The sequence below is a fragment of the Mycteria americana genome, chromosome 9 (genome assembly GCF_035582795.1).
Source record: "Mycteria americana isolate JAX WOST 10 ecotype Jacksonville Zoo and Gardens chromosome 9, USCA_MyAme_1.0, whole genome shotgun sequence".
NCBI classification, from domain to species: domain Eukaryota; kingdom Metazoa; phylum Chordata; class Aves; order Ciconiiformes; family Ciconiidae; genus Mycteria; species Mycteria americana.
This window is the reverse complement of record NC_134373.1, coordinates 6,993,965-7,005,039: the sequence shown is the minus strand read 5'-3', so window position 1 is coordinate 7,005,039 and position 11,075 is coordinate 6,993,965. Positions and strand designations below refer to the sequence as shown.

The following is an 11,075-nucleotide window of genomic DNA, read 5'->3' as shown; positions in this document are numbered from 1 at the left end:
TTGCAGGTGTGGGCCTGCTATATCTCACACTACAGCCAATGGGAAGATTTCCTGGGCTAAAGCCGGGTGGGTTTGACAGCAATAAAAAGGCTGCAGAGGTAGGGAGAATTCTCTGAAATACAGTTAGAATTAATGGCAGTATATTAGTAGTAGTGTTAATGTCTATTCTATGTTATTCTATTTCTTTACCAAATGCTGTGGGAAAGAGGGGGGTGGAGCGAGGTACGAATTTGAATCAAACGCTGGTGGGTTCCCCACGCGAAGCTGTTCCTGCCCTCTCCTTCGTGCTCGTGGGCTCTTGCTATCTTCACGTGTTGCAGAGGCAGCGAGGGCCTTCGTTCCACCAGACCTGTCCCCCACCGAGCGATGTGTGCAATCAGAGAAAGGATGCTTGGTGGAACCAAGACCTTCCCTATACTCTTCCTTTTCGCTCTAAGCAATAGTCCCTTGAAGTCAAACTGCCATTGATGTTTTCCTTTCCCCCCCCTCTATCGTTGACGCTATTTTTGTCACTTCATCTTTTTGCGGTTTAGTATAAAAGGGATTAGCTCCAACAGTCGGCAGTTTGTGCACATACTACAAGTAGGCAAAATTTGTCCCGGTGACATCAAACTGCTAACACAAACAGATCTATTACCTTTCTCTCTTGCTCAAGTAAGAGCAGTAAGACAGCTGCCCTCAAGGTATTAGCCTCTCAGCCTCCCTGATAAATCACTGACCTATAGGAAACCTGATTATCCCAACATGGCAGGGGTAGAGGATGCTATTCAGCTGCAGAAGAACATGGAAGAACAACATCCATGAGGCTTATAATGAAAGATTTTTGATATACTTAAGTAGTTAACAAAAATTTATTGCAAGAGATAGTTTGTCACTAGATTTACAGTTTCAGAGAACATAGTACAAAACATAGTGCATCAGCTTTGTCTAAACATTAAATAGGTGCAAATACACAAAGATAAAAAACAAAAGGTGGATACTTTACAACGTAAGTTATAGAACTATAAATATATTTTATATACATTATACATATTCTAAGACATGATTTTCACTTATATATATATAGAGTTCATATTAGTATCAGACTGTTCAGTGCTTTAGTTATAGTATAGGTCTGAACTTTACATGAATATTTGCATCATTATACTTACAGTAAATGCTTCCCAAGGAACAAGGACTTTTAACCAGTTTATTTCACAGAACCGTTTTGCGAAGCCGAGGGGACTGTAGAATCGGCAGGACCGTTGAGCTGACGGCTCCTTCCCCCGTCCCGAGAACCTGTCCTAAAAGAGGGGCTGCAGGGGAATGACAGCCGGGTGCGGGGACAGCAGGGACGGGAAGACGGCGTGGGGCAGCGGGGGAAACGCCAGCTGCGCTGGGTGCAGGACCGAGGGCGGCAGCAGCGGCAAATGCGGCGGGGCGACGAAAGCCGCGTGGCCCCCCGGGCAAAGCCTCGGTCCCACTGGTAGATGAGGTAAAGGCGCTCTGGAAAGAGCCGGGACCTGGGAGAGGAACTGCTGGTGGGGCTGGAGAACCTTCAACGTACTGGCGGCGGCGTGCTGCTGTAGGACGGTGTGATGGATGGTGGTAACGGAGGTAGAACACAGTGGTGGCTGCAAGGGTAAGGGCTGCAGCGGGGAATTCGGGGGCTGGATCGCCGGGGGAGGGAAGGTGAACTTCACTTTGTTGGCCAGCACGTTTTGCGGCATGATCTGCTGATACGCCTCGGATGGGAGGTCTTTGAATTTTTCGTGGTTATCTGGAGGGAATACCAACGTCTGATCTGGCAGGGTGAAGGGAGCTATTAACTGCTCGGTAGTTAAAAAGGCATGACTGTTTACATGTGCTTCTTTGAATGGCAAGGGTGGCGGGCTGCTAAATAAGCCAGGATTACACTGGACCCATTCGCTGGTCACCTCATTTATTTTCTCATGCGGTAGAGACTCGGCCAATTCATAATGGCAAAGATAGGATTTAGGAGGAGCTTGTTCCAAATGTCTGTTGGGGAGGTGACATTTGTAACGAGCTTGATTTTCACGACTGTTGACATTTTCTTTTTTCTTTTCATCTTGCAGAACATCCTGCGTGGCGGCAGCTGCCGGAGCACTGTGCTCAGGAACAGAAGCAGCAGAACCTGCGGCGACGTCGGAAAACGTACTCTGAGCGCTCTCCGCCGCTGCGCACGCCGTCGGTTTGTCATTTTCCAGCACGCGTGAACTATCAGTTTCTAGAGGTGACTTGCATTCCTCCAGCTGCATTGTTTCATCCGTATCTTTCGCATGATCGGCTTTGGGATCCACATTAGTTTCCTGCAGACTGTCTTGAGTCGAGAAGTCCCCCAAAATATTTAACGTAGAATTTGCAGAATTTTCTTTGGAAGGTCTGGAGGTCTCACTTCTTGTGTTCCTGTCGAGGAATACGTGATGGATTCTAGTTTTCCTCCTCCTGCGTTTCCCTTTTGCCTTGTGATGTGTACCTAAAGCACGTGCTTGCCTTAGATATTCCTCCGCTGATAATGTCGGTCCGTACGAGCTTTCATCTGATGAAGAGGAATAGGTAAGCTGTCTCCGCTTGCGGTGGGATTTTTCAGGTTCCTCTGTCAGAACGTTGTAAGCTCTCTTTACGGACTGGTTTTGACTCGGACTCTTCTCCTCACTGCAGCGTCCTAAACATTTATGCTCTGGGCTACAGCTTGACCTCCTGACTTTCCAGCCACAACATGGTTTAGAGTACCTTAAGCTGTGCCTCCCGGAACTCAGAGCCAGCTGCTTTGCCTGTCTCCGGGAGCCTGCTTTGCTCTTTCTGTGCGGTCGTTTACAACCACGGTGTTGGCCGCTATGTTTTGCACTGCAAACGTCACACCAGCCTCTGTGCCCGTGCACGTGACCCGACGCAGACGCGGCTCTCTTATGACCATTTTCAAAGCCAAGTTTTTGATGCGACTGCTGTATCTCACCTGTAGCTAGCCAGATATTCCCCGCGTCATGTCTGCACTTCTCTGGATTATTTTGGAGGTGCTGATATTTATTTTCATCTCTGTAACTAACTTCTTTTTCAGTCACTGAGGACATCTCCATTTCTGCCGATGTTGTGTCCTCGCAGTGATGATGATGACAATGACATAATTTTCTTCTCCTTTTCCGTTTTCTACTTTTGTGAAGCCATTTTTCACGGCTTTCTTTGATCCAGACTTTGTTATATTTCTCATCTATCACAGTGTTTTGTCGTAAGTGATTTTTAGAAATGTGATACTTTTCTATTTTTCTAATCCTGAATGACTCATCCAAGGACACTTTGTTTTGATTTTTTGCAAGATCACAATTTCTGATGAGGGAAACATCACTTATAAGGGGTATTGTATAGTTGCACACATTTTTATTCATTTCTGTTTCATAATCACCACACTCTGCAGTAGGTTTGTTTGTAAAATCCAAGACTAAGCTATGGTTGGATTCAGTTTTATGGTGCAAATGAGGTATGTTTGGCTGATGCTTGGGCTTTTCTTGGCCGTCACTTGCTCTTGATGACTTGAAATCAAAATACAAAGGATTACAGCTATAAGAAATTGATGGGTCTGTACTTGTGTAAATTAACATTTCCGATGGCCACTGAAGAATATTTGATCCATGTTTGCTAAGAACAGGAACAAAGGGTTCACAAGGTCTCTTGCGCACGTCCGGTTTTCTTTGTGGGGCTCCGCTACTACCTTCTTCAGACGGTGATGGAACTAATGCATCTGCCCCCAGCTTTTTTATTTCAGTTTCAGTTGTGGATGAATCACTGTTCCTGCCTTTATCATTTTCCTCCGCAACATCCTGCAGAGATAAACAATCCTCCACAAGTGCCTGCGCAAGAGCCCTGTTCGCCTGCAGCTCGTAACCGCTGCCGGCCAGGGGCAGGACCTGAGCGCTGTCCGCAACCGCGGGCGGTGTTTGGTCCGGTAAGTCTGCTGCACTGACATCAACACCGTAGCCATCCATGTCCGAGGACACCAGTTGCTTTGAATGGGACACAGCAGCAGTTAATACGGGGCTCTCTAGCACCCTGTTTTCTTCACTGGCCAGCTCTTTCGACTCCTGAGCTTCAGGAGCTTCTGCTGTGTCTATGCATTTTTCCACCAGTGGGTGAAAACAGTTATGTTTCTCCTCAGGGCACAGGACTATTTCTGCCGCTGAAGGAGACTGAAGGTTACATGCTCCTGGAACAAACCTACTTCTTCTGCTAAATCCGTGCTCCATGGACGCTTCGTCATTATATTCATAGAAAACGGCAGCTGAAGACTCCAGTTTGACCGCTGCTTTCTTAGGAAAAGCAAAAGAGAACCCAACTCTATGTCCTTGAGCTCCTTGAACCTGATCTCCACATTTGTTAGTGTCGGATTTATTACTACATGCATTTCCAGGAGTGGCAGAAATAACGGAAGCGGCGTCTTTACCATTCTGTGCATCGTGCGTTAACGTACAGCTGGAATCCTGTTTGTTGGCAGAATCGATGGCGGCACTTTGTGGGGTATCATTGCAATGATCTCGCACAGTCACTGTAGTGGATTTGAACATGGGGCCGCTGCCAGGAGCACTAGGAAGGAAAACAAAACTCGGAGTCAGTACCTTTCAGAGAACTGCAGACAGAAATATGGCGTTACATTGGTATCTAAGAGATTTGTTTACGGAAAGAGGAAGAATCTGTGGATACGTAGATTTAGAATATGAAAAAATGTCATCTTTTATAAAAGATAAGATCAGTTGACCAGTATAAAAAAAAAAAAAAAGTAAATATTGTGCCCCCAGTTCCTTCATGTCAAGTTATCAGCTGAAAGGCTAATATTCCTCCAAGGTAGTTCACTTTTCCTAGACATACTGGCTGGCCTAACAAGAGACTGTAGATCTCCCTAGAAATCTTGCTTCTCCTCCCAGTAGAGCATCATGATTACAACACTATTCCTACAAACAGCAGAGGTTTTACATTCCTTTGTGCTACAAATTATACTAAAACAGAGCGCGCCTCATAGACCACTTCCCTCTTAGTTATCATCCTAGTGACTGCTGCTCTGCCCACGGGCAATCACCCAGCAGCTCCCGTCCTATTTGTGTTCACAGACCAAACCGCTGCAATCTCAGCAACTTCTTTCATGGAAAAAGGATATTGAGGAGCGTATTTCAGCTGACAGTAGTGCAGTAAGTGATTCATCCCTCTTGAGAAAAAATTTATCACTGTCTACTTCTGTTCTTCATTTCATGTCCTCTTCCCATCTGTTCTATTCGACTTAATAGGAAGCAAAGAGAAGAGCAAAAACTGTTTAAGCTGCCAATTTTCCAGGATCCACAGGAACCGCTCAGCACTAGGAGTAATGGACCTACGTTAAAACCAATTTTTTTTTTTGTTTTAACCAAATGATTCTGTGTTACAGTGCAGAGCAATACTAGATGATGGGTCACTGGGAAAACTTGCAAGTGTCGTTTAGGACCCCAAGAAGTGCTGAGATAAAGAATGGCAAACTTAATCTGTTGGGTCTAGAAATTAAGGTAGAGGTTTTACGAAAAAGGAATTCCTCATGAGAATTCCTGCCTTGTCCAGTTCTTCATAAATTTAAAATATATATTAAAAACTCCACACAAATCCTTTCTTTAACAGAATAAAATGGTGGCTTCTACAAAACCAACTGAGAAAATACCAATTTAAAAAATCCTGTGTGTCTGGCTATATCTACACCTCTAAGGATGCAAACTGGTAGAAAACAGCAATTCTTAAACAGAAATAAAGCTCAGAGATAAATTCTCCTTCAGGAACTGGAAGAAGGATATTTAAAAAAACCCAAACAACAAACCAGAAACAACAAAACCCCACAAAATCCGTGCTTCACTAGCATGGAAAAAGGGAAACAATAAGTTCCTCTTTCCTCTTTCTCCTGAAATATGCTAAATTCAGATTTTGGAGTACATTTAGGGGGAATAATATCCTCAAGCATTAAATTTGGACAGTTAAAACACTGATGGAGGAGAAGGAGGCTCTCCATGAGTTATCATAAAAGGATAAAAGCGTTAACATTAGGTGTCACGTTGCTCGTGCCAAACGGACCTCGCAACGCTCACGTCCCATCCACCTGCTTAGACAGACTTTGTTTCAGCGTGCTGCCCACCATCCAAACTATGGAGAAAGAGCCTATTGCCGAACAAGAGCTACAACTTGGCTGGGCTTCTCTGTTAGTTCATCTGGTGAGACAAAGGCTGGAGAAAAAGAAAACGTTTGCGTTTGAGCATCTACTTTTTTGCTTTTTTCCCCTGAGATTGCACTGTGAAGAGCTGGTACCTATATTTTCAGTGGCTTGTCAGTGTCGTAACGGAGTCATAACTGTGTCATATTGAAGTGAGAATACAGTCACAACTAGCAAGCTCAATATTAATTTCAACAGTATGCCTACATGCCATACTAAAACGTGCGACTAGCAAGGAATCGCTTTTGCAGAGGGAAGTAAACGCTGTTGAGCTGGGGAAAAGGAGCACTTACCTTTTAATTTTAAAAAAATCCAGTTATTGAAATTTAAAACTAGATTTCTGGATGCCTTCCCAGGCGAGCAGTTTGAAAACTACATCGCAGAGATCTGTTACATCCTAGAAAGACAGACTGTATTCCTCACCTCATCAATGAAGTAGTGTCAGCCTGCAAATGCATGACCTAGTTCACTCAGCTTTCAACCAATGTGCCTGGCTTTATGAAATATATATGAAACACATCTTTTCTTAAACTAAAAATACGTGTCGTTTTAGCTCCACTGAAAAAGCAACGTTAAACATTCATTTCTGCACATAGCGTGAATCAAATTGCTGTACACATACCGCTTCAAAAATGCCATAAAAACGCATGTGTGGGGCTCCGGCCGAGAGACTCCAACAGCCCTGCATCCCACAGCACCAGCTAACAGTGGAGGGATTATTGTAAAGTATTTTTTAGGTTTCAGCAGCTATGCACTTACCACGTTGTCTCTTTCCGTAGCTCAGCTAGCTTGTGCAAACGTTGAAGGGCTTTTTCCTGTTTCCTTTCATCTTTTCGTGACTTAGATGCTACGTTTCGAGCAAACTCCCTCTGTTTCAGTTCCTTCAGCCTCTGCAAGAAATAGCCATATAATGCACACAAAAACCCCAGGGATGATAAACGTCTATAATGACAGTTACTTTCTGGTAAGCATTCACGGCACAAATTATTTTTGAACCTAACCAAAGTGACCCATTCAATAAATGTATACATTTCAAGTGAATAAGCAAAATGCGTAGAGATGCCAGAGACAGGTTAGTTACGTTAGAGAGAACCTAGAAAATTTCCCTGTAGCTTTTGTGATTGATGTAGACCAGCCTCAGTAGGACGAGGCAAAGTTCATCCAGAATTTTGCTCATGACTCTCTTCCCAAAAACCTTCCCCACCGCCCGATTGCTCTTTGAGATAGTAATAAAAAATAATGAGACCACCCCAGGTATTTTTCTGCAAAGCTGCTCTGTAGCCTGTCGACCCCCCAGCCGGTATTACATCTTGGGTTTTTCTGCCCAAGATGCTGGGCACAGCATTTGTCGCTGCTGGACCGTGGGAGGTCCCTGTCAGCCCTTTTCTCCAGCCTACCAAGGTCCCTCTGGACCTGCCCTGCCACCTTATCGGCGTGGTATCGTCTGCAAAGCTCCTGGGAGCACGCTGTCCTGCCATCCAGGTCCTTACTAAAGATGTTAAAGGGTCCTGTCCCAGCAGGGATCCCCAAGGGATGCAATGGCCAGAGAAGTCCTGTATTTTGAAATGGGAAGCTCTTCCCTTCGAAGGAGCTTGCTTCCTGCTCTCGCTGGCGTCTGACGCAGCAGTTAAGACGCTGAGGTTCAATCCAGTATCTCATTCGATTTCATCTCCAGCCTGTTTCTTTGGGGGGAAATTAAAATGCACAGCTTTGAATCTCCACACGAAAAGGGGATTTGGTTTTCTTTATATCACAGAAACACAATATGCAGACACTTTCCTAATCCTTCACGTCAGCAAAAAGTATTCCTGTAAGTCCCAAATGCCATCGGTGTATCGCTCAGTTGCTCAGTGTGTCCCCAGTATGGCTCACGGTCTAGAGCACATCAATTTATGAGATGGTAATCTTAAGATTCTGGGAAGAACCCAGTAACTGAGTCACCATCCCTGGAGCTATTTAAGACGTGTAGACGTGGTGCTTAGGGACATGGTGTAGTGGTGGACTTGGCAGTGCTAGGTTAAAGGTTGGACTTGATCTTAAAGGTCTTTTCCAACCTAAACGATTCTATGATTCTGTAACTTGCCACTGTTTTAGTGTCCGAGGGCTAACAGCCGGCCATGAACAGGATTTGTAAAAGCAGTAATTCTAACTTCAAATTGTTCGAGGGGTATTGCGAACTTTTCTTATCGCTGGTGGCACATGTTGGATACACGTGTAACGGAGTTTGCAGAACTCTATGAGCACTGTTCTCCTGCGCCTTCCCAATTTTTTGTTTTGCCCCTTTTGTGATTTTTTTCCTACTCACAGAAGAATGTCCCTCATACAGCAGCATTCATTTACACGCTGAATTTGTCCTTGCCCTTCTGGGTGATGCTAATGCTACCCTGGCAGTCCATTTCATGCCAAGAAACACATACATAGAAACATGCTAAGAAAGCAAACAAATGCTTGCAGAAAAATGGGTACCACTCTCTATTTTAAATTTTTGCATTATTTTTCAAACAACTGGATATTCCTTTGAAGACATCCTTGATAGATACAGAGAAATAATTTGAAAGGTAATCACTTCTACCATTTATATTTTCTAGATAGAGTTACCAAAATTTGTTTTACTGTGCTAATGCAGTATAAGGTTATAAATCCACTCCAAACTGGATGTATGGTGACTTTTTTCCAAGAAAAAAGGTTTGAAATGTGAAGCATCTTTGTAGAGCATTTCTTACCCCTGTGCATTCTTGTTTTCCTAAAGATAGTATGATACCTGCTTCCCACCAGCCACTTCTGAAACTTAAAGTATTTCATTGCATAGGTGACTTCTGAATACCAGAGAAGGGATGAAGATTGCTCCTTCCCCTCCCCACCTCCAGCCCTTGGCATTTAAAGACGGGCTTTCATTCCGTTTTGTAGAGCTTAATAATTCTTCAGGTTTTTTTCCCCTCCAATGCGTAAGGAAAGACGTATACGACAAAGCAAGAGAAGAAAAGAGAGATAAAAGGGTGCTTTTCCACACAGTTAAAAAGGAGAAGCTGAGGTGTATACAAATCCATAATCACCCTCCAGCAGCAGCAGCACTTTACTGTAATTACGGGGATGATTATAATTAGTGATTTGATTCTGAGCAGATTTTGACCCCTTTTCTCTTACTGCTGAAAGTTAGCAGGACTCCACGCCATCAGGAGTGCCAAAGTTAACACGACTCCGTGTTTCAGGGTGCGAGCAGGGTCTTCTCGCGCGCAGTGCATAGGGACGAGGCTGTTAAAGGAAGTTTTACGTGACCTTGGAAGCATGGAAGGTGCGTTTCATGCCTACCATTGCCAAGCAAACATCATTTTACCGACGTGAGCCTCTCGTCAGCCCCATCAGTCATTACCTGTTTCGCACATACCAGATCTGGTACAGAAGAACCGTTCACAATTTTTAAGTAAATTGTCCCCCTTGATTGCTACAAGTCAACGTGTAAGACGGAGGAGCCTGGCAGAAGTTTTGTGTGCATAGTCTTCGCGTCGGACTGTCTGCTCTTCTCTTCTGGAGAACTGCTCGTTCCAGAGCTCCCCTTCTGTCAGACCTCCTGTCAAATACATCATCCCTTTCCAGTACAGAAAACTGCTCTTAGCGTAATATGAACTCATTACACAACGTGGGCATTTTTTTTCTTACAACTGGTATCTCAGTCTTTTTCATGGAGAGCTTTAACAATCTATAAGGATTATACCTCAGTAACTCCTGAGGACTTTATTCAGCAAATACATATGTATAAGCGGAACTTTGCTTAGTTGTAAACCACAAAACACGCACCCGGTGCAAGTTGGTGTGAGGCTTGATTGGGCAGTTTCCAAAAAATACTATTTCCTATACATAAAAGGTCATCTAAGTGACAAAATGTGTGTCCCCATTTTTTGATATTGTAGTTATTTTCCATTTGTCCTTATTTAGCCATCTGATAAACTATCGTCACCTGCATTCCCTTACTGCACTCAGTCATGCTAGTGATAGCTAGCGCTGCATTTATGCTGTCCTATATTTGTATTTTGTTGGGTTTGCTTGTATTATGCCAATGAAAATGAGATGTTACCCAATTATACGTAAAATACCATTGGTCCATGCATTCGGAGTATCACGAGGCCCGCCCCAAAGTTGTTCAAAGTAAATGGCAGCATTAAAAAACCAGGTGTGCCTTATTCCTAAAAAGCATCTTTTTCCGAACATTTTTATGCCCTTCCACGTGGCAGAGCTACTCACGAATGCTAACTTCAATAGTTCGTTTAATGCCTGTTATGTTTGTTTGTTTCCATGGATCAGTAAGCAAATTATTAGCAGGCAGTCATACGGTGTTTAGATACGATTCCCGCCTGTATTTTGCTCTGTTTATGAACCAGCTCAAAATGTGTAAATCCTAGCAAGCAGAGTTCAACAGACAGTTCACAATGAATAAATAAACGCCATTTCTCCAAGAGAACTACATGCCTTCATCGTTATCCTGATACACAACATTATCCTGCCACTCGCAAGGTGCAGAGCACGGACCGCCATCGGTTTGCAATGGCCTTCCCTCAGCCCGGAGCAATGGGAAGCCCGACCCCGATCCTCCAGCCCTGCAACAGGATCCTCCAACTGGGCTGCTTTCACTCGGGCAGAAGCTGGATTATTTTAACAAATCTAACTGTAACGCTGGGCCTGAAGAAGAAATATTCCACCTATTTCTCACAAACTCAGCCGGGAATCTTACTGCACACCCATTACAGCACGCTGAGCTGAGGTGTGCAAGTCCAGACGAAAAGGAAGGCTTTACCCGCTCCTATGTACCTATGCGTGGATGAAACTATACATGAGAAGACCACATGAGGTCCAGACTCAGGTGTGGCTG

At 44.2% G+C, this 11,075-nt stretch overlaps 1 protein-coding gene across 1 annotated transcript in view; it reads right to left on the bottom strand.

Moving 5' to 3' along the window:
- Nucleotides 1-1,283: 1,283 nt before the first annotated feature.
- The window catches only part of ZNF804A (zinc finger protein 804A), a 156,602-nt gene continuing 146,810 nt past the window's right edge, over nt 1,284-11,075 (bottom strand). Inside the window, exons 3-4 of the mRNA XM_075512197.1 lie at nt 6,971-7,101; nt 1,284-4,575 (exon numbers count right to left, since the gene is read on the bottom strand). Of these exons, the coding sequence (XP_075368312.1) occupies nt 1,284-4,575; nt 6,971-7,101 (3,423 nt within the window). The remainder of the gene's footprint in view (nt 4,576-6,970; nt 7,102-11,075) is intronic.